Raw genomic sequence first — 24,112 nt, forward strand, 5'->3', positions numbered from 1 at the left:
TCAAGGAAGCACGCCATTACTACTTCTTGTTCGAGTTGTTGGCAGGACCTATGGGGACACCTTATCCTGTATCGCTCAACACGTTCACTAATATAGTAATAATCTCTAAACCCACCAGCTGTCAGCTAGACCATATTCTAACTAAACTATTTAAGGAGGTACTTCCTTTGCTTGGAACGCATATGTTGAACATAATAAATTGCTCCATATCTTCCAAATGTGTACCAAACATCCTAAAACAGGCATTAATAAAGCCTTTAAAAAAAAACTTAATCCAGATAAATTCAATGACAATTGGACAAAATCGAACCTCCTGTTACTCTTAGATTGTTGATAAAAGCTGTTTCCCCATAGCCACTCATTGGCTTCCTGAAGACAAATATCATTTATGAAATGCTCCTGTACAGTTTTAAACCTCATCATAGTACTGAGACTGCACTTGTAAAGGTGGTAAATGACCTTTCAATGGCCTCAAACAAAGGCTGTGTGTCTGTCCGTATGTTTCTAGACATTACGGATGCCTTTGATGCCATTGACCACTCCCATCTTTTGGATTGGAAACCCGTATTGGTCTACGCTGCATTGGCTTCCAGTCAGTTATAGAAGACATTTTAAAGTGGTGCTTTAAGTTTATAAATCTCTGAATGGTTTAGGACCCGAATACATTTCTAAAATGTTTGAAGAATATAAACCGAGCAGGGCTCTTAGATCCATCAGCTAGTAGAGCCCAGAGTCCAAACTTAACATGGTGAAGCTGCAATTAGCACTTATGCTGTACACAACTGGAATAAACTACCAGAAGATTTTAGAAATGCACCAAATGTATACATTTTTAAATCTAGGTTAAAAGCACTTTTCTTTGCACATGCCTATAACTGAGCTCTGAAACTTAACTACACTGTTCAGTCTTATAGCTTCCTATGTTCTTATCATTTAAACTTAACTGACAGCTTTCTATGTTTTTATTTGTTTTATTATTTCTATTTACTTATTCTAAGCATTATTATTATGCTGTATTTTATATTTCTCTTTTTGATTTATTTTGTTATTAAATTTATATTTTGCTATCATAATGCAAGTTCTGGTGCTATCAGAGGAATAACCTCTGTGTAAATGTTACAATCTGTGGGTGACGGATAATGCAAGTTCATGTACTGCTGTTTAGACATCGATGTAGGGTATTATCTCACAAAAGAATTGACAAGTTTATCCAAGCACTGGAGCACGAGGATTGAGATACCGGGGTGGTACAGTAAACAGTTAATGTTACTGTAATTCATTGAGGATGAATATAAAATGCATGTACAGACATGGCATAAATGTCCCCCTGGAGAAAGCCGAGTAAGACATTGATGCAATGATTATCTCACAAAGGGACTGACGGGTTCATCCCATCATTGGAATGCGAGGGTTGAGATACTGGGGTGTTGAAGTTCATGCAGTCTCCCTGGAGACAGCTGAGATAGAGAATTGATACCGGGGTGTGGAAGTTCATGCAGTCCCCCTGGAGACAACTGAGCTAGAGAATTGTAACAATCTGACTGTTTTAATTCCATTGCATTTTGTATTTTTATTTTCACTATTAAGCACATTGAATTTCAGCTATGTATGAATTGTGCTATATAAATAAACTTGCTTGTTACGTGGACACATTTTTGCTTGGTATAGAGACAATCTATCACAAAGACATCAGTTTGTGGATAGTCTGTCCTCTGACAAATCAAATATATACTTGGGTGTTCCTCAAGGCTTGATTCTGCGACCACTTTTGTTTCCAATACATATCCTGCCTCTTCATGACATCATCTGGAAACACAGTGTCAATTGCAGATGAATTTTGAATTGCAGATGAAATTCACAATTGCAGAAGAAATTCACAGTATTTAAAATGTCAATTGCAGATTAAACACACTTGTATATTTCAATGAAATATGGCAAAGCCTCAAAACTGCCTTCTCCAATACTGCTTGTTTTAGGGCCAAATGATCCCATTACGCCAGTATTATCCTCTTTACACTGCCTGCCTGTTAAGGCTATGGCTGATTTAGTTTTTACTGTTAACCTACAAAGCATTACATGGGCTAGCTCAGGTGTGTGAAGGTGAATAGGAAAGGCACTGGGTTTTTACACCTCCTTGCTGTCTTTGCCATCATCTGGATGACAGCATATGTTGCTCCAAAACCTGTATACACCTTTTTCTTGCCTTTCCAAAAAAGTTGAAAAGGAAAGTTTTGAGTGAGGAACAGAAGCATTCAATTTGCAGTGGTCTCTTAATTTCAGCGCTACTGTTCCTCACTCAAAACCTTCTTTTTTGATTTTTTGGAAAGGAAAGGAAAAGGTACAGTGGTCTCATTTTTTTCCTGAGCTGTACATTGCTCAGCATTTATGGTGCCTTCACAGAAGTGCAAGTCACCCATGCCATGTGCGCTAATGCACCACCATACCATCAAGGATGCTGGCTTTTGCACTGTGCGCTGATAACAAGCCAGATGCTCCCACACCTCTTTAGCCTGGAGGAAATTATTCCCAAATATAATTCTAAATGTTGATTTGTCAGATCACTTTGACAGTTTTCCACTTTGCCTCGGTCCATCTAAAATGAGTTCGGGCCCAAAGAAGGCGCTGGCATTTCTGGATGTTGTTTATGTATGGTTTCGAGTTTGCAGTTTTAAGCATTTGTTGATGCTGCAACATAATCTGTTTACAGATAGTGGTTTTCGCATGTGTTCCTGAGCCCATGCAGGGATGTCCACTTCAGAATCATGTCTGTTTTTAATGCATTGCCGGTTGAGGTCCCAAAGATAACGGACATCTAATATTGATTTTTACCCTTATCCCTTGCATACAGAGATTGCTCCAGATTCACTGAATCTTTTAATGATATTATGTACCGTAGATGATGAGATCCCCAAACACTTAGCAATTTTACCTTGAGATACGTTACTCTTGAATTATTGCACTTTTGGCACATGCAGTCTCTCACAGAGTGGTGAACCCCTCCTCATTCTCACTTCTGACAGACCCATCCTCTCTGGAATGATCTTTTAATACCCAATCATGTTACTGACCTGTTGCCAATTGACCTAATTAGTTGTGTGACATTCCACCAGGTTTAGTTTTTTAGCATTACACAACATTTCCAGTCTTTTGGTGCCTCTGTCCCAGCTTTTTTTAAATGTGTTGCTGGCATCAAATTCAAAGTGAATGTATTTTCCAAGAAACAATAATATTTCTCAGTTTTAATATTTGATATGTGGTCTTGGTAATATTTTCTATTGAATACAGGTTTGAAATGATTTGCACATCATTGCATTCTGTTTTCTTTATATTTTACACAGTGTCCCTAATTTTTTTGAAATGGGGTTGTAACAGTCGGCAGAAAATGTAATGATAGTTACTATTGTATTTATGATGCTATTGTATTAATGGTGACAGGTAAGCCATTGCAGGGCCTACAACAAGTATATCCTAAATAAATACATACAGTAGATATAAAAAGTTTACACACCACTGTTAAAATGCCAGATTCTTGTGATGTAAAAGAATGAGACAAAGATAAAATGTCAGATTTTTTTTCACCTTTAATGTGACTTATAACATGAACAACTAAATTGAAAAACAAACTGAAATCTTTGAGGGGAAGAAAAAAAACTCACAATAACTTGGTTGTATAAGTGTTCACACCCTTAAACTAATACTTTGTTGAAGCACATTTTGATTTTATTACAGCACTCAGTCTTTTTGGGTAGGAGTCTATTAGCATGGCACATCTTGACATCTCCTGTGCACAGCCCTCTTCAGATCACCCCACATATGTTCAATTGGATTCAGGGCTGGGCTCTGGCTGGGCCATTCAAAAACATTCATCTTCTTCTGATGAAGCCATGCTTTTGTGGATTTGGATGTGTGCTTTGGGTCGTTGTCGTGCTGAAAGGTGAACTTCCTCTTCCTATTAAGCTTTCTAACAGACGCTTGAAGGTTTTATGCCAATGTTCCTGGTATTTGGAACTGTTCATAATTCCCACAATTCCCTCCATCCCTCCACCCTGGTTCCAGCTGAAGAAAAACAGCCCCAAAGCATGATGCTTCCACCACTATGCTTCAATGTGGGTATGGTATTTTTTGGGTAATGTGGAGTGTTGTTTTTGCGCCAAACATACCTTTTGGAATTATGGCCAAAAAGTTCAACCTTGGTTTCATCAGACCATAACATATTTTCCCACATACTTTTGGGAGACTTGATGTTTGTTTTTGCAAACTTCAGCCGGGCTTGGATGTTTTTCTTTGTAAGAAAAGGCTTCTGTCTTGCCACCCTACCCCATAGCCCATTCATATGAAGAATACGGGAGATGGTTGTCACATGTAGCACACAGCCAGTACTTGCCAGAAATTCCTGCAGTTCCTTTAATGTTACTGTAGGCCTCTTGGAAGCCTCCCTGACCAGTTTTCTTCTTTTCATCAATTTTGGAGGGACATCCAGTTCTTGGTAATTTCTCTGTTGTGCCATACTTTCTCCACTTGATGATGACTGTCTTCACTGTGTTCCATGATATATCTAATGCTTTGGAAATTATTTTGTACCCTTCTCCTGACTGATATCGTTCAACAATGAGATCCCTCTGATGCTTTGTAAGCTCTCTGCGGACCATGACTTTTACTCTGAGATGCAACTAAGAAAATGTCAGGAAAATCCTATTAGAACAGCTGAACTTTATTTGTGATTAATCAGAGTCACTTTAAATGATAGCAGGTGTATAATGACTTCTATTTAACATGAGTTTGAATGTGATTAGTTAATTCTGAACACAGCCACATCCCCAGTTATATGAGGGTGTGCACACTTATGCAACCAGGTTATTGTAAGGTTTTTATGTTTACTTTTTCCCCCTCAAAGATTTCAGTTTGTTTTTCAATTGAATTGTTCACATTATAGGTCACATCAAACATGAAAAAAGTTCTAACATGATTTATCTTTGTCTCATTCTTTTACATCACAAAAAACTGGCATTTTTATATATTTTTATATCCACTGTATGTATGCCCTTATATATCACATTATTCTGAATATCCTTAGAGCCAGGTAATAAAACCAAAATACACTTACTGAAAAATCCTTAGTTATTAAAGGGTTGCTGTGTTAGGAAAGAATTTCCTCCAAAATGTTATTGCATAGGAGATTCATCAGCAATCTGCAACCGTAACTAAGCACAGCCACCTCTGTTATGCTCTGTCGAAATCTCAGCTTTAACATTATTGGAATATGTTGTTAATTTCCCAGGTAATAGGGACACCTGTAATAAAGATACCATATACCTAGAGCGTTATGTGGGTAATGTTTTCATCACACGCATATTATAAACACACAAACATGAACCCGTAGACATTCAGCAAGGAATCAGCATAACAGGGAATTTACATGTCTCTGGATTTGGACATGTTGGAGTGGAAGTCACACCTGAGGGTTTGTTGTGTGTGGTATATACCAGCCTCCTTAGTGCTTTTTCATCTCCTCCAGGATTGGAAAACATATGGAAAAATGTATATTCCTCTGCCTGTGCAAGGTTCTTTGCTCTAGGACCCAATAGAACATTGCAACAAAATGAGGAGTGCAATTGATGAATCCCCAGGTTCTTCCCTCCTTGCAGCAGATGGAACCCTGGGATATTTATGGTTCTGTGGGGAAGGAAGGGGGTCTGGTAGCCATCCTCCTAGAGCCCTACTGTATCCACCTTACTGTTATTCATCCTTCTGGATTTCCCCCCAAATGCATTAAGTGGTTCCTTATTCATAGAAAGGAATTGGTCTCTCTGGTATGGGAGAATGACATTCCGAGGGAGGTGATTGAAATCTTTTTCAAATTGCAGAAAACCTTCAGACTGGCTCCAGCAGAATATGTTTGTGAAAATGCAACAAACAACTACATTTCCTTATCACGGCAGCGATTTGTCAGCTGTATGTTTGCTTTACAATTTTCTGGAGATATGTTGTTTTTAATGATGTGGCAGACAAGAGTCACTGAAGTCTGCACTTGTGTGTTAAGCAGAGAGTCGTTGAATATATAGCTGCTGCACAAATTTAGCTGAAGTCAGGTTTTTCAGTTGACATTAAGTGTTGATACAGTTATAGGACTACCATAAAACATACTAGATTTTAAATCAGTAAATCAACTAATTTATTGGTGTACAACAGTTCTTGGAAAACCCATTAGCTATTACAAACACTGAACGGTGAAAAACCTTCCCAGAAAAAGAAAAGGCCCCCTGCTGATAGTCTCTGATTCTAATGAGTATCAAGCCTTAATTCAGCCATAATGGAGTCATATTTGTTGTCTTTGTGTAAAAAAAGTCCCTGTATCCACATCACAGCAGGGAAGATGGCATCCGCCAAGGGGCATTAGATCAACTTCACAATGCAGAGGGATTGGAGTACATGAAATAACGGGCTTAGTGTGTGTGTGTATGTGTGTGCGTGTATATGTGTGTTTATGTGTGAGGGGCTGTGTAGCTTCGCTGGCTGTCTGGCTGTGTCGGGTGGCAGCACAGCAGGGGAGCTGGCGGGGGGTCGGTAGCTGAGCACTGGAGTGTGGAACCCGTCATGTCACCGGGCCATTAATCATTCCCAGACTTCCAGCTCCCGCATCACAAAGGGCCTCCATGTGTTCACACTCATGCTAGGTGGTCCTGTCGCCACGGCAGCCCAGGTGGGCAGCGGGTAGCAGAGGAGGTTAAACCCGTCTGGACACACTCACGCTAACAGACACACATCAGCTTCCCCTGCCTTTGTCAAGACCAATACTCATAGAATCACATCTAGTAAACAGTATAACAGCATATTCGCTTCCTCTCAATCCCCAATATCCCTCTGTTCTCTTCTTTGGAGTCAGAAGAGAACAGTTTTTTGTCTGGCTGATTTATTCACAGACACAGGATGGACACAAGAGTAGTAGACAAACTCACAACTCTACCTGTGTGCTCCCTCTCTTCTGATGCCCAATATGATCTTATACATTTAAGACTGCATATTTTCCTTGGCTCTGTTATTTTTCCAGACCACCCGACCATTTACATTAGCTCTTAACTTTCAGCAAATTAGAAGATATTTTTATACTGAGCATCTTACATTAGTGATTGAATACATATGAATACCCAAAAAGGTACTTTTTGCAATGGGAGAAGAGGGGATCAAATGAATTAATGGGAACCTGAGGTTGATTAGGTGGCCATGGTGATAGGAATTGAAACTTGATCTGAGGTTACAATTTGAAACTTGACCTTGAACTGTTACAATTTCATATAATACATTTCCATGGTGTCTCAGTGACCACACATAAGGTGGTAATAATTGTTTAAAGTCCCACCTGAAGGAGGAAACCCTACACAGATCCATTGCTGTCCTGGGGAATGGAGTTATCTTTAGGCCAGAAAAAAAGGTATATCCAACTGGCCTTCCAAACAGGCACATGTGGTCTCCCATCCAGGGTGCGACCAGGACAAACCCTGCTTAGTTTCTGAGGCGAGCCAGCAGTAACATGCAATGTGGTATGTTAACGGCCATTACTGCTGTACCTAAACACAGTTGCTCCATATAGACAATGAGGTAACAGATTAGACATGTAAGCTGTTCAAATGGATTACAGACCCACCTTTCTCTGGTTTCATTGTGAAATCTCTGAATGATGCAGGCCTTACAGTTTTCCTACAGGTAGTCAAGCAGCACATTAGGCATTCATAATGTGACCTGTGATGTATACATATTTCAGCCTAGACATGTATGTCCTCTGATACACTGAAGGTGTGTGAAATGACCCCTCAAATTGTTGTGATAAAAAAGAATCCTACACCAAAGCTCACATTTCCTTTCAAATGTTGAGGGTCACATATCCAAACCACCATCCACAATATAGCTGTATAATATTCCCTCAATTCTCTTAAATGCCAGAGTACAGCATTTCAGGCTCTCTGTTCATGTCTGTCTTGAATTATGAGCTCAACAAAACAACATCCCTCAAAACATGAAGCATTTGCCCTGAAAACACTGGATTCCTCCAGAGCTTTGATTTTGAAATCCCCAAAATACCCATCTTTGTTTTTTAATCTGTCCCTGTATTTAGTGTAACCTCCCAGCTTACCCCAGCCACGAAGGCGGATATACCAAAAAGACTGACCTGCAGGCCCATCTTATGGATCTATACCGTCCACTTTAGATATCAGTTTTGAGATGATTTGGAGAAACTAACAGTAGAAGTGTTCATTTATTCATTACTTTTATAAAGCATTTTCTTTAGACTGCAAACCTGATGGGCCATACAAGCCTTGGCTTACATCCAAGATTAATATCCTTGGTCAAAAATGGCTAGCTGCTTAGTTTTTTCCTGGGTCAACCTAGCACAATATGCTACAATGCCAACGGATGACCAGCTGACCGCACACAGTAATTATATTGAGTAACAGATGCCGTTTTGGCCAAATCAATGATGTGATCCAACAGATTTTTCAGAAAATTGTCCATAATAGAAGTCCAATGTGGCAAAGAAGAATACAGTAGGCAAACATTGTTGTGCTCATGGCTATAATTGCTGTCAAAGGTGCCTCTACCAAATATTGACTAAAGGGGTTAATACTTACACAATCCACTGTTTTCTGTTTTATATTTTTAATTCAGTTTGAACTATTTGCAGATTTAGTTTTGAAATTATGAACTTTTTTGAGGCAAAAACAGTAGCAATAACTCCTTATTAACTCCATTCTACTTTAATATCGTAACACAATAAAATGTGGAAAAGTAACAATATTTCATACAGCTATCGCTGTATTTTTTTTAATGGTCAACAACCTTTTGTCTCTGAACTTCTTCAAGTAGAAAGATGAATAGTCAATGGATGACCACATAAAAGTGATATTTGACATAAAAATAACAAGGTTTAAATATGTTAAAACACACTGCCTTTACGCTACATCCTTACTCTGAATTTAGGGTAACTAATTAGCTATAGTAGTTGATATTTTATGTCCATGTCATGGATGATTTACCAGTTTGGAGTGTTGCTAAAATTAACGAACAATGAATCAAAATTGTAGTCAAATTGGTCTTTACTTCTATGGTGCATTGTTTGTTTTGAATTGCATATAGTAAAACAGAAAGATAAAAAAAAAAATAGGCTAGAGAACAGCACTTTTTGCTAAATGCACAATTATTGACCTGCTAGATGCACTATTTTACAGGGGTGTAACGGCAGGCCACGGCCTGTGCTGTGCCGGTTGTTCCATTTCTATGTTCTGTGTGTGTTAGTTCTAGTTTGCCTGTTTCTATGTTCAGTTTAGTCTTGTCTGTATAATCGCTTCCACCTGTGTCTTGTTTGCCCCCTCATTATGTCCCTATTTAAGTTCCTCCTGCCCTAGTGGGTTTTGTCAGTCGTTGTCGCATTTTACGGTCATCATATCGTGTCAAGCTTTTAGAAATAAATACACATTTGTTCCACCACATCTGTGCCTGTGTCCTGCAACCTCCTCAAATCGTGACAAGGGGCACTATTATTTCTATGAATAATTGTAATTGGGGAAAAAATAAAACCAGGAGAAATACAACAGAGGAAACATAATTTTGGGGCGGGGGGTGGCACTTGAATTATTTTTTTATTTTTTTTATTAACATTTCTACTACAAAAACAAATCAATGAATGTTTTCACATAGCCAAAACATGGGCCAATAAGCAATTTCATTCTCTATTTTAGGACACATTGGAGCTATTGGAACCAAAACTTTTTTTGGCCTTTAGGCTACACTCATAATATTAATAAACACACCTAAATATGGAAAAGTAGGCAAACCAAATTGAAGGATTTAGGTCTATTGGTTTCTAGTGATAGCCATAAATCAGAATGGTTTTGGGAAATTCATAAAATCGTCAGGAACTGTGGAAAAGGTAGCCAAGGTAAAGTAATCCTAATGATTATTTGGGTGTTTTAGATATGTCTACTTTTAAGATAGTCAAGTCAGTTCTTGTTAGATATCTCCCAACACATTGTGCTATAAATTGCAATACTTTGAAATACAGATTACGATGGCATTCCTTGTTCCAGTGGAGACATTGGAAACCTATATCTCTACCTATTAATGCTAGGTGCGTGACGGGAAGGTTAGCTACCTTTACTAAACCCTTCCTGCATGTTATGGTCACTTACGATCACATATTTACAAACAATATGGAGCCTGATCAGAGATTTTAAGTGATCACAAAGGTAATATTCTCCTGCAGTAATTTTCCTATTTGTCCACTCATTTACATTCTAAGTGGTAAACTTCAGCCACCTTACTAAAATTGTATGTAAGGAATCCAGGCAAAGTCAAGGAATGATCATTTAATGTCCAGTACATTGGTACAAGGCATTTTAGATGATTCATAGATAACAAAATAAACGACGTTGACGTTTTAGAATCTCTGTTTGGTGCCCAGATGGTGGCCCACTTATGTATGGTCTCCGATAGGTTGATATCATATTGTGTTACCAGATCAGCTGATTGTACTAAGGTGACTAATTGTGCTCCCCCCTCACCCCTTTGGTAGTAGTCACTGTCCCTATCCAACTAAAAAAGTTTCCCTCCTGACACAAATGTCATAGTCATAGTTTCAAATGAACCTGATGACATGATTTTAGTCCTTCTCAAAAAAAGAGCCTGTTTGTGATAACCTATTCAAAAAGCTCTTGTGCAGATCAATTATTTGCCGGATTGCATAAGTGGATCCAGACAAGTAGAGCGAATGCCCCTTACTGACTGCCTGATGTCTGTTTGCCTTCCTGTCCCTTGTTAAATAGCTTAGTGGTTAGCGACATGGACTGCCACGTGTTTGCCTGGGGATCGATTCTTGCCGCTGACCAAACAAAGTAGGCATTAGGATGTGTTCAGGATAGGCTAAAAGCTTTAGTAGCTATGTTATAGTCAGCCTAAAGTAAAACTGTTTACAGTCGACAAAGACCATTTTGGAGTCATTGTTTTAATATAGGTATGGTATAGCTATTAGCTTGCTATCTACAGTAATCTCTTTCTAATTTAACGCATTGAATGTAGTGTTGCGATCCTGTTATACCTGTTGTTGGTTAGTAATACTGTTTACGATTATTTTGGGTTGGATGAACCTTAGTACCATTTCGATGTACAATGTAGTTCACATAGCATAGTGATTGGCTATTCAACTGTTACTGCTTTCTAAAGGAACAAACCAGTCATAGAGCGATTGGACCCATTGTTTTCATTATAGGTACTGTATAGCTATTAGCTAGCCATCTAGGATCATCTCAAATTTAACACGTTCAACATATTGTTGCGGTTGTTGGTTTGGATGTTAATAGATAATGTAGGGAACTAGTTTCAAGGACCTGCTGGCTACAAGCTACGGTAGTGGTTAGAGATGCGGACTGACTGACCAAACCAAATAAAGTCGGTATTGGGATTTCTTCAGGAAAAGCTAATATTTTGCGGCTACATTATAGTAAGCCTAAAGTAAAGCTGTTTACGGTTATATTGTGATGGACAAACTGCACCGACAAGGACCATTTCTGAGTCGTTGTGTTGCAATACTATTATACCTGTTGTTGGTTGGGATGTTAATAGGTAATATAGGGAACTAGTTTCAAGAACTGTGGATTTTCGACTAATCGGTTTGACAATGCAGGAAGTCAACAGACACCACACGTGTAATGTGCACACGTATAACTCTACACACGTATAACTCTGCACACGTATAACTCTGCACACGTATAACGTGCACACGTATAACGTGCACACGTATAACGTGCACACGTATAACGTGCACACGTATAACGTGCAACAACACCCGCTGTTTAAATAGCGTAGTGGTTAAAGACTGTCTGTTACATAGGACACCGCGTTTTGAATCCAGCCAGGGCAACCACATTAATTCCTTGTAATCGCGGGCCGGCTGTACTAGGCTTGCCTGGATTCTTGTTTTCTGTTTTCTTTTGTTGCTTGTTTTTCTTTCACTAAATAGAATGTCTGTATGGCAATGTCCTGTTGCTTGTTACCCATAATGGAACGTTGGTGCATTCTTTCCACCCATGAGACATTTCCTTGCTAGCTGTGTTGACCAATAAATACTGTATTCTATGACAACAAGAAATTATCCATGCAAAACAAGTAACTCAATAAAGAGAAAACATGTCAGTGGTTGTTCGCTTCAATATATTTCATGTTAAAGGAGAAATTCACTGTTTTTACACATTACCATATTTGTACTCTTTTTGTAAAAGAGGTGATCCTTTAAATAAAAATGTGATATGTTTTGTCCTCTAAAATAAATAACAACAATGGAAATATAAAAATGTGTCTAAGCATGTTATAAAATGCTCCAAAACACAACTGTTGAACCAGAATTCTTTTTTTGGATAATAAATGTTTTTTAATGTATTTTGTGTGTTTATTTTGGAATTATACTTTCAGAATTTCAGTAACTGCAAAAACATGTAAATATATATTTTTATTTCATCAGTATGCAGACGTTATCCAGAATCAGATGTGATATTAGTTGGTTTTTGGCTTTTAAACCATTTGACTAGACATATTTTAAAAATGCTTTGTATTTAATGGCAAATCATAACTCAGCAAGACTTTCTCTGTAAAGAAACAAAATATCCCAAAGCAGTTGGGGGATCAACTAAATTCACTAAAAGAAAGATAGGGTTTAAAAAAATTGTCACGCTGCCATTTGGAAGAAATACATTTAATAGTTCTTCATAGAACCTTTTGATGCTTTGACGTTGAGAACGTTTAGGGTCTCTTCACAGTTCTGATTGGAAGAACCGCTAAAAGACCTTCCCGTGAACCTTTTCTTTTTAGAGTTGAGCTATGATGGCTAACTGGGTTAATCTACACAAAAATCTATGTCATAATTTTTTCTATAAATTTTTTTCCCAGTCTCATAAGTCACAGTGGAAACAGAATAACACCCAGATGGTGGGCAGTACCAGCCCCTGCCCGGGAGCTCGGGGGAAGGTTGTAGGACTAGAGTCAGCAGAAATAATGTCAGTGGTTCCAGCAGCCACACAGACAAAGAACAGCCCTGTAGAGAGACTCACAGAGCTGCACCAGTATAGAAGGTCTCATCAACATGGGGTCTAAGCAAGAGTCTGGGGTTTGTCAGAGACATTCTTCTCTTTACTGTTTACCAAACAGGTGGAGTAGCTCAACCAGAAATATACTAGTTTAAACATAGCTGGGTCTTTTTGACTGAAAAACATATAACTCTGTAGTATAACATAAATGTGTGTTTTAACATGCATTCTCTTAACTGTTCTTCTTGAGACCTAGTGAATGTGAATTATCGAGGAATCTAGTGGGCTTTCAAGACGATTTAAAAGCTCAAATTCAGGCCCAGCACACTTTGCCACTATTTTTAGTGCTGTTCCAACACAAGTACGTGCTGGACTGACCGGGAGGTGAGCCAGATAGCTATTGATATAATCACATCCCATTCAACATCCCTTTGGGTGGTAGACGTGTCAGTCCAAACCAACAATGACCTGACTGTTTATGTTTGATAGCTGCCAAATGCTTTGCACCGTGTACAAAACATGATGATAACAATAAAAGAAAAAAGCATCATGAAAATGTTGGATGGCATGTATTCTGAGTTTATAAAAAGTGAATAAAGGTGCATGGCAGGTATAATTTACCTTATTCTGCTATTTTAATATGCATGAAAGGTATTTTCCATTCTTGAAATAATATCATAAATCAGGGATTTGGAAATTTTTTTCAATGGCTTTTTCTCTCTGGTTCTTTGTGACAGGCTCTTTGTTATGTTGACAGGCAATGCATTTCATTTAGGGGGGTTAGACACATGCAGAGCTCTGTGTAAGGCAACAGGTCAAACATAGCGGAGGAGCCAGTGCCAAGCGAGTGATACTTTACCCCTTTGCCAGAGAATCCCAGCTCAGAGTGAAAGGGGAACATGCTGAATTAAGTCTTTGGCAGGATTTCTCCTTCTTTATTAGTGGACCAAAAGCCCAATTGCATACTTTAGAGACATAAAAGAAGAACATTAAACTAATAATGCATAATGCTCCGAAAGTCTAGCTTGGTAAGAACAGGTCCCCAAACATAGTGTTACTTTTAACCTCCATTTAACTTCTTGCCATTACACTGACAGAACATTGCACGGCATGAAGACAGCAAAAATAATGTTCAAACTGAACAAGTGCAAAATTACATGTATGAGTGCCTATAGCTACTATTTTCTTGCCTCAAAACCAACTTGGCAGGAATGTCTTTCCCACAGTTCCCTTCGCACCCCATCAGCACACGGAGTGAGGAGAGTGGGTCTGACGTGGAAAGGGTCAGCACTATGCTCTGCATGGGTGGAATACCAAGCAGCTGGGATGAATTTAGAAGATGGACGTGAAAGTCAGAGGAGGAGCCAATACCCTGTGTGCATCTCTCTCTCTTTAATTTCTTTCTTCAATGATTAACCAGTCACTGGATTGTGGGGGTGTGGTGGGAATAGCTCAACCAGATTATGTCATGTTATTGTCCGTCATACCATATAAGACAACTACAACTATTAAGCTTTTGATTTGGTTGAAATTAACTTCATTGCATTGCATGCCACATCAGTGGATGGGAATGCGATGGGAGGATCACATTTCCTCAAAATACGCTGGCATCGCCACTGGCAAAGCCATGGGAAATGGACTTGTTTTACTTCCTCCACTGCAATGCCTGCATTGTGGCCAACTACTCTCACATATCCACATCTCTCCCTGTCTCTCCACCTAACTCTCTCTTTTTGATAGTAGACCAGGTGCCAACCAGAACTGCTGAAAGATCATTAGCAGTAGCCATTCTGAGCTCCCTTACAGACCACCGACCTGAGCAGTAGCCCAGTGAATAACAGCCTCCCCTCACCCTATACACATAATGAGGCGTCAGGCCACCCTAATTATTCCCTTCCCTTGTACTTCGGGCTTTTTCTGGCTTTTCTGATGCTTTATCGGATGACACTGCCTACAAAGAAAGTGAGGTGGTGAAAGGAGCCAGTTGCTGACAGCATGATTGATGCCACAAGTGACAACCTTTTGTTTCAGCAAAATGCAGAGGGCAAACGGAACAACTTGTTCACTTGTTCCGTGTCGCTGAACAAACCATGGCGGTGTAAGAACATATTTGTTATCCAGGTTTTGGTTCACTGTAGATAAGATGTGTTCTGTGTGATACTGTCGACACATTGCACCCGATGTTAATGGTATAAAACATTTGATGGAAGAAAACTTGTTTCCAAACACCATAAGTTTGTTCTTCACTAAATAGCTGACTTGGACCCAAGTGACATTCTTTTCTCTATATGCCAAAACTTTCATGAAACCAACGTAATCGTCCATTCAGTCAGCTCATAGAAACCCTACATGCCTCTACAGTCTTCAGCTGTGACGTTTCCTTACTATTCAACTGCTAACAGTCTGAATCGCTGCTCAAAATGTAATTAGGCACTTGGGCCCCCACAATTGCTTGGTGAAATACTGTAACGTCTTGCATTTTCTTTTGCAGTTTTTTTTCTGTGAGTACAATATAAAATCTTGAAACTGAAACTGTATACCCAAGTTAAAGCTTTCAGACTAAAAAGTAGTAAAGCATATTTCCAGTCCTCCAAAATGTAAAATATCCCAAAACACATGTACATGTGAAAGTATTAACTTCAATTTCTTGATTTCAATATCTCACAAAAGGTTTACTGTCTAATTATTTAGGCCTATGTGGCTTCAAACACATATAGATGACATGTTGTAGATTGTAAACATGTCATTGGCCTTGTTGGTTTTTGTCTAACTATGTAAGTTGATAAAAGCCGTCAAAACATTGGGAAAACATCAGTTCATGTTTTGTGAAAATGTCATTTAAAAAAAATTATTATCTTGTCATTATATTGTTGTCCTTTCCTAAATAGCCATATAAGCAGATAGAGATTTGGAAAAGTGTTTTAACTTTGAGCTGGTCAGTGGTGAAATTAGGAGCCTACATTGGGAGAGCTGATGGAAGTTCAAGTTCAACTCTGTGATAATGTAAATAATTTGGTTTTTAGTTGCCATGATGAAAGTCTTACCCAGTAATATTAACCACATAACACCAGTGTACTACTTTTGGCCAGACAGCATCTGCTAATGCTGTATTTGCTTTATTTTGTGACAGTTTCAGACATTAGTAAAATATAGAAATGTTGGTGAAAGCAGAAGGCAATGCTTGGATGTTGGAATTTCTTGGGGAAAAACCTGATGTTGCACCCTAGTCTTGAGAAGCCATACCTCAAAATTTTCAACAAGCCACATTAAGTTGTGCAGGCTAATCATTGTATTGGCAGTTGACAAGTCATCAAGGTTTAATTGAGAGTTATTTACTGTATATCCCTTTTTTTGTATATTTTGGACAAAGTGACTGTAGTTGTGTAAGCGGTTTTGGCACTAGTATAAAGTTAGTTACTTCCTCACTTTACTGCGGACAGCAGTTCTGTGGCAAGTGGAAGCGGTGTTAGCAACCACCTGCTACATCCTTTGCCCAGTATGAAGGAACTCTGATAGTAAAAAACTGAAAGAACAACGGTGTTTTGGCCATTTATAGTGGCATGTCATTATTCCAGAAAATAACCTTAGCTAATGGGCATGTCAATAAAATAGAAAAGTTTGATGTGTGAGTGATATATAAGTTGTAAGTATTGGTCACCATTAAATTAGATCCCAGATCATGTTGTCAGCTACAGTTAACTTAGCTTTTGGTGGAAAGTGTGAGGCCAGAGCAAAAGTATGAATTCATTTGAAATGAATTGAAATATCCCTTTAAGCCTCATTCATATTCAATGTGAACCTTTTGGAACTCCAACCAAGCAAGGCATTTGATTTTGTTAACATGTTGTGAAACATTACATTTTATCTACAGTAACTAAAGTATTTATTTATTTTTACTATTTGTTCTGGTACTGTATATTTAATGTATTGTTTCACATTGTTTCAACTTATTTTCACCAGGCCTAGGGTAGCATGGCCTGGTCTAAAACAGGCTAATTGTATACTAACATTTTCATTACATGGCACCAGGCCTGGATTTAACCTAAATGTTATTGCAAAACTTTTAAAGTAATTAACATATTAGAGCCTCTGACCAGTAAGTGGTTGGCTCAAATAAATGCTGAAGCAGGCAAAGTGAAAAATCTTATATTCCCCCCTTCAGTCAATAATGTACATTGATCTGCCAGTTTTATTGACCAGATCTCCTGTGTTGTATCAATAAGCTCACCAACAGTGAGTTCCTTCCTGCTTAGCAAAATAATTTTACAGCAGGATCAGATAGGGGCCTTTCCTTTCCTGTGCCGTTTACGTTCCTTTATGTGTCTGAGAACATGAACTCTAATTTCAGTATGATTCCATATGATCCAGTATGATTGTATGTGTCCTGTAAAATATATTTACACATTTTTATTTATATTTCCACAAAGAGTTCTTAAACTATTAGATTTTTTAGCGAGATGAACAACTAGGAACATTTTGCTAGCCAATGATGATCCAGCATGCGTGGTAAGTTCTCATTACCTGATTTGGACAAATGTGTTTGTGTATGTATATAACTACAAAGACATTTTAACTTAATTACATCAAAACATTTCTTTCTTGGTTTATCTGTAACCTTATTTAAGGAGATTTGCCATTGACATCCATTTCTAATAACATGTATGCCAGCCATGATGTAGGATTTGTTTACATCTGATTTTCTATGTTGTATTATCTCTTAAGTTCTATTAGCTTATGACATGCACATAGAAAGCCTCTGTTTAATTTTAAGGAATTGGTGGTAATTGTCAGCAGGGCTCATAGCTGTAAAGTCGTTGTTTGACAGAATACAACCGAAAAGCAATTAAATAAATACATCACTAAACTGTTGGCAATTGTATTCGGATGCAAAATATTGGCAACACATTCACTGAATGGGAGGAGTTCAACCAACACGACTAAGGATGTTGTGAAAGAGGCCCAGCCCAAAAGAGAAGTGTGCCGCAATTAAGAATGTCATTGTCATCCTAGAAGAAACACTAATATTGAAAAGATGAGATCTTTAATTTGGCAAATGTTTCATATATTGTTAAACAAAACATAAAATGGCCCATGAACACATCCAGAGTAGGATGAAGTTATGGCCCATGGACACATCCAGAGTAGAAAGAGGTTATGGCCCATTGTATACCAAGAAAACACCATAGAATGCAATAGAATCACAACCATAGAGATGGAAAGGGGTCTCTTCTGTGTAACAATATCATAACAGCTTCTGTTATGAAATATCTTACAGAAGCAGCAATGTTACTCCAGAACTCTGATATTCCGGTGGAGTTTGTAATGTTGGACAATATATAGAAACTTTTGCCAAATTAATGACAGTATATTTTGATTATTAAAAAATAATTCAATTGTTTTAATTTCAATCAAAATATGACTCATATTTAGAGCAAATAGTGAATCTTCATTTGAAATGAATTTCTGCTTTAGAGTACATACAGATTAAATATCATAGTTGTAAAGGAGGCCTGGGTGAAAATGTCACAAATATGCCAGGTTTAATACATTATGCTTTTAGATAAAAATTTCAACAAAATGTACTCCAAAAAACCATTCTATGGACTACATTTTTTATAATTCTCTAAATCCTGTTTTAGTTTTTTTTTGTGGGGGATTTATGAACAATCATTATCTAGAAGTCCATCAGTAGCCCAAGATGAATTTGGCTTGATGTTGGTTTTATTTTGCCATATAGTCTGAATCAGACTAAAAATGCTTGCAGAAATGCTAGTTTATTGTTGGCTAATACGATATTTTGTGTGTATTGTTCCACTACAAAACATATTGTTCCGTAATTGTGGTGGACTGCAGACAAGTTAAAGCAGTGATCCAGAAGAAGTTGAACAATAATGCTATGATGAAGAAGCAGAGATCATAATTCCTCTCTCTACTGTATTCATACACAGCGCGCAAACATTTACACACATTCTTGCTCTGTGCTCTCTTTCTCTTATATCTCTCTTTTCTGCTCTGTAAATTATTAAATTACATTATTTTGTAAAGTTTTAAATGTATTTATTGTAATTAAAATAAACATTGGAACATTGTGAATAAAGTAATTATTTCTCTTATTATTATACATGTCTGTATATTGCCGTTAAGGAAATACAATACGGTTCTCAGTGATAAATAAATACATAAATACATATATATGCAATAGCAGTACTGCACTTTTTACTGCAGTAACATAGGTTGCTTATAGTAAAATTGTTGTTCCCCAAATTGTTGGGTTATACTACAGTTAAATGGCATTTAGCTTGATCACGTCCAAAATAGTGTTTTTTACTTCATCATTACATTTATGCTTCAGTACTAGTCTGCAGTATAACTGCAGTTTTGTATACTTGATTATTGCAGTTCGTTCTGTGAGTATTTAGCACACACTAGCTATAGTAGCCTACTCACCAGTTAGCTACTAATTACTACCTTCTAATTCTAAATGTAATTTCACCACATGTGCAGCTGGTGGCAGTAATGCACTACACTCCGGCACCATCCGACCTGTCTGAGCTGGTATGTGTCATGAAAAGGTATCTGCTGCAGCCAGACTCTATTCACCCAATCTGAGTCTGTAATAATCCATAGCAACGGACATAGCAACAGACATGAAAAGGTTTAGTGTTAGCCATTATATAGCTACTTTGCATCTCTCTAAACTCAGCCAAACAGCAGTTATTTTTCATTGAGAGAAGATATTTTCCATTTAAATTTTTTAATAGGCTATGTAATGTACTCTTCTTTGTCTAATATTGGTGGGCAAAATAAATAAAACGGGAATTGTTTTTAAAAGCTTCATGAAACGTTGTGGGTGCTGTTACAAAACAGACGTAATTATTAAACAACATTATATTACAAGAAGTGTTTAAAGGCTTTAACTGGATTAGTCCAACAGTTCTTGTTTTGGTTAAGATGTTAATATTATTTTTGTTTGGTTAAGATGTTTAGTGTAAACCATTGCAATGTTTAACTAAATACATTTTGGTTTTATGTGATTTAAACAACAATGTAATTTAATTTGTGTAATTTGGTTTCGGCGAAAGGGGGGAATGTGAATGAAGCCATTTTAGGATAGAGTACCGCCCTCCCCTCCGCTATTTGTATAGAAACTACTTAATGTCACAATTTTTTTCTCAACTTTTCCTTGGCTGTCCCTACTCCCGCTCAGCTAAAGACGTTATTTTCAAAGAAAAGTGTAGGCTAATTAGGATCCAATTCAGTTACATCTTTGAGCATTTTAAATACAATATATGACGTTTGGGTATATATACATAAAATGTTACTGCCTTATTAATGAACAGATGATCTGTTCATAATAAAGCAGTAATAATGAGCTGTTCATAAGAAAGCAGAAAAATGTAAGTTGCCAACAGTAGGTCTTGGTTTGGAGTGCAGTTGCTTTCTAAGCCACCGTCCAATGCAAGTCAATAGAAGTACAATTCGCATTTTACAAATACATTTCGAATCATCAATCAATTTCAGTGAGTTACACAATCATCTTCAGATATAGTATGATTTAGAGATGATTTGAAGAAAATATAGACTTTACATCAAAACTGCAAGATAGTGAGGATATTAGGCAAATAGTGAGATTTGCAATTAGATTTTATTCCGATGTTTGATTTATTAATTTAATGTAAGATTGGGTAAACTTCTAAGAGTAGACTACTTGCCTACTAATTTCATGCAAATCATTTAAACAAATGTTTTCCATATTCCCGCAATATTAATTTGAATAGCCTACATCAACACAATACATTGTTCTTTTATATCAACGTTATTCAGACATTATTCAATTGTATGAAATATTACCTATGATAACGTATTTAAAATCCCTAGGCTACGTTTTTCCCATTTCTATCGTTAATGACTTTACTGGTGAACGTGAAGAACAACGAATTAGCCATCTACAATCGGTGGTTTACAAGGCCTTATTGAGTTTCTTAAACGCAATTAAAATATTGGAGGCAGATTGATTAGGCTATGAATGGTACCTCACAATAGGTGGGGCTCTAACACAAAGCCTTTAATTGTGAAGTTAAGGAGCAGACTTACCAACACATTCGTTTGCCTCTCGTGCAGTTGCGCGCTGCCAAGGACGGTCATAATGGAAAGGTTTGCACCTGTCACACTCTGGCCCCGCGGTGTTGTGCTTGCAATCGCATACCAGGTTTCCTTCCCTATCTTTCACGCACTTTGAAGCGTGGCCGTTGCACTTGCACCGTCCGCCAACCTGCAGGTCAGATACCGCGTAAAAGTACGAATCTCTTGCCAGTTCGGAATCGTCCTCGTTCTCGTCCCCAAACGTATGCAGTCGACTGAACGCAACCTTGATGTCCGTGGCTGTCACCCAGTCCTGTAGCACAGGAGAATTGTCGAAGTCGTGCGCGGAGGGTCTGCCGTCCAAGGTGCTAAACGCAATGAGCCCACCTGTCAGGGGATGCATGTCCGTGTGAGAGTCAGTGCAAATCGCCTCTTGTTCGTTCTGCTTGGTAATTGCCGCCTTATTCTGCTTGTTATACATCTTCTTGCACTGGGTAGAGTAGAATTGGAAAGGTACCCAGGATTTGCCATAGTCCATGGATTTGAAGATAGCCATAGATTCGGGTCTGGGTGAACAGAACTGCAAGCTAACATAAGTGACCTCAAATGTTTTACCCAAGGACAAAGTGAGAGTGACATTCTGAGGATACTGGACATAGTTTTCTGATTGCCAACAGGTGAGGTTGTGAGGGTTATTGAGATCAGTTAAATACGCGGGGGGATGACTTTTCTTTGGGTCCCCGGCATCACAGGTATGGCAATCCCTAGTCCTTTCTTCTCCTTTCTCGGTCATGACGCAGTACCTTGCGGCCGGGGTTCCACAGGTGCTGGAAACGCGCACGTCCTTCCCGAAAGCAGAGTTCACGAAATCGGGGATACACCTCCTTGGGTTGCCGTTCTCATCATAGCATGGGTCTGGCGGGGACGACTGGGCGGCAAACATACTCATTCCATAACCTCCAAAGGACCCCTTAACTAGCAGAGAAGCAGCCACCAAGGTGACCCAAACCTCCAAATTTCTTATCATTGTATTCCGGGCGCTTTAGTGTCTCTTGCGCTGAAATTGAGTCGTGGAAAGATACACATATTTAAGTTATTTTTTGTAGATTTAGACACAAACACTGTAATATCATGCACTATAAAATTAATATATACAAAATAAAGTAAGAAACCATGTCCAAGTCATTAAAATCCATGCACATCTGAAATGTTCAACGGTGTTTGCAAAAACGACACATACATACAAATGAAATTAAAACAAACACATATACATTTTAAGATTAAATTCTTATGTAATATTGAGTGTCGTTCAACATGAAAAATATATCAAACAAAAACAGTCATGCACATGTAGTCTATGTGAATGAAATCATCTTACGAGGAAAAGAAATCTCCACAGAGGACACTACCTCGGAATAACTGTTCAGCCTGGAAGAGAAGTGTGGTAAAACTTAGGAATTAAGAGGGTAGGCTACTTTCTAATAACGCACGAAAATATACCGGTAGTTTTGGCTCTTTCTGGTTTTCTGAACATACATTGGAATTAACAGCTCGCTAAAAGATTCCCTGAGTCTATCTTCCACTGAGTCACACCTCTGTCTACCTCTGTCTCTGTCTGTCCCATTCCCTCTCTGACGCTCTCACTGTTTGAACAGAAAAGTGAGAGCTTGAGGTCATATGGAGACGTTCGCAAATTGAAAAAAGAGAGAACTACGACATCCACTGGTGTGTGAATAAATGACAACATATTGTTTGTTTTCAGTTTATTACATTGTTATATGAGTAAAACCATCATGATAATTAGGTATTTCCCCACTTACTAATTATTTAAATTTTAACTGACTGGCAATTTCTAGCCTGCATTCTAGCTTAATAATACAAGTCTTATTAATAAGGTAATTAATTAGACAAGATCTAAGGGCATTCCATCCTGACAAGGTTGGAGATAAATTGTGGTCCAATCTGACATTATGTGTTTTGCATCCAGGTTTGTCAACTCTGAAGTTAGTTTTTTTTGTTTTGGTCAAGTCTCATACAGCTCCAGAAAAAATTAAGAGACCACTACACGTTTTTCTTTCCTTTCCAAAAAAGTTGAAAATGAAGTTTTTGAGTGAGGAACAGAATGGTTCAAATTAAGAGACCACTGCAAATTGAATGCTTCTGTTCCTCACTCAAAACTTTCCTTTTCAACTTTGCACTTGTAATGCCAGCGCTGTGTGTTTGATTCCAGGTGGGGCCTGGATAAAAAAACATATGAAGTTGAATCCCCTCACAACTAAGTTTAGTCAATGTTAAGTTTATGCTAGGTATAAGATCATCTGCCAAATAACTTAAATACAAATATACTTCAGTGAATTACTAGGCTATTTCAGACAATGCAGATAACAGGGAATTGTCAAAAGCTTGCAAACCTCGCTAACATTTGTTGCATGTATGTTAAAATGTAAATAACATTTTGATAATATCACCCTTTCCTGTAAAACTATGCGAATCCCCCAAACAAAAAAACGTATTTCCTACATTTTCCTTCTGGTGTGATGGTCTTCATATCTGTTGTCTTAGACTTGCATGAGACATTAATTGGCAGGCCTATATTCCTCTGCCAAAGACTTTCCTAGCTTTACACCTGAGGCCCGAAACATCAGAAAATAAGAAACAAGCTTCATAATATTCAAATGTTATGTTGCGCTTTGCCTTAAACATTTTCCACTTTATTGGTACTGGGGCTGAAGACTCTTTACATTTCATCGTCTTCTGTCATTATCAACAAATATATTTGGGGAATATCTTTCTTATTTACAATGATCACATCAATATGGCTAGGTGATAGGAACTTTGAAGTTAGGTAGCTCAGTTGAGTTAGCTTAACCTCACAGAGACAGCTCTATAAGTAACAAGCCCTCTACTATTGATAAAAACTCAGAATAGCCCAAATCCTGCCTTGTCAAATTTGGTTAATTCTC

General features: G+C 38.0%; 1 protein-coding gene across 2 annotated transcripts in view; it reads right to left on the reverse strand.

Annotated features, from left to right (window-relative positions):
• Positions 1-22,777, reverse strand: part of ntn1b (netrin 1b) — a 62,481-nt gene extending 39,704 nt beyond the window's left edge. The window contains exons 1-2 of one of the 2 annotated variants that reach the window (XM_020050645.3): positions 22,559-22,777; positions 21,162-22,206 (exon numbers count right to left, since the gene is read on the reverse strand). In XM_020050645.3, the coding sequence (XP_019906204.1) occupies positions 21,162-22,176 (1,015 nt within the window). In that variant the 5' untranslated portion in view covers positions 22,177-22,206; positions 22,559-22,777. Of the gene's footprint in view, positions 1-21,161; positions 22,207-22,527 lie in introns of both variants that reach the window. The other variant, XM_010874506.4, reaches the window with a different exon arrangement.
• Positions 22,778-24,112: the final 1,335 nt, after the last annotated feature.

Source organism: Esox lucius, chromosome 11, assembly GCF_011004845.1.
Source record: "Esox lucius isolate fEsoLuc1 chromosome 11, fEsoLuc1.pri, whole genome shotgun sequence".
Taxonomy (NCBI): Eukaryota; Metazoa; Chordata; class Actinopteri; order Esociformes; family Esocidae; genus Esox; species Esox lucius.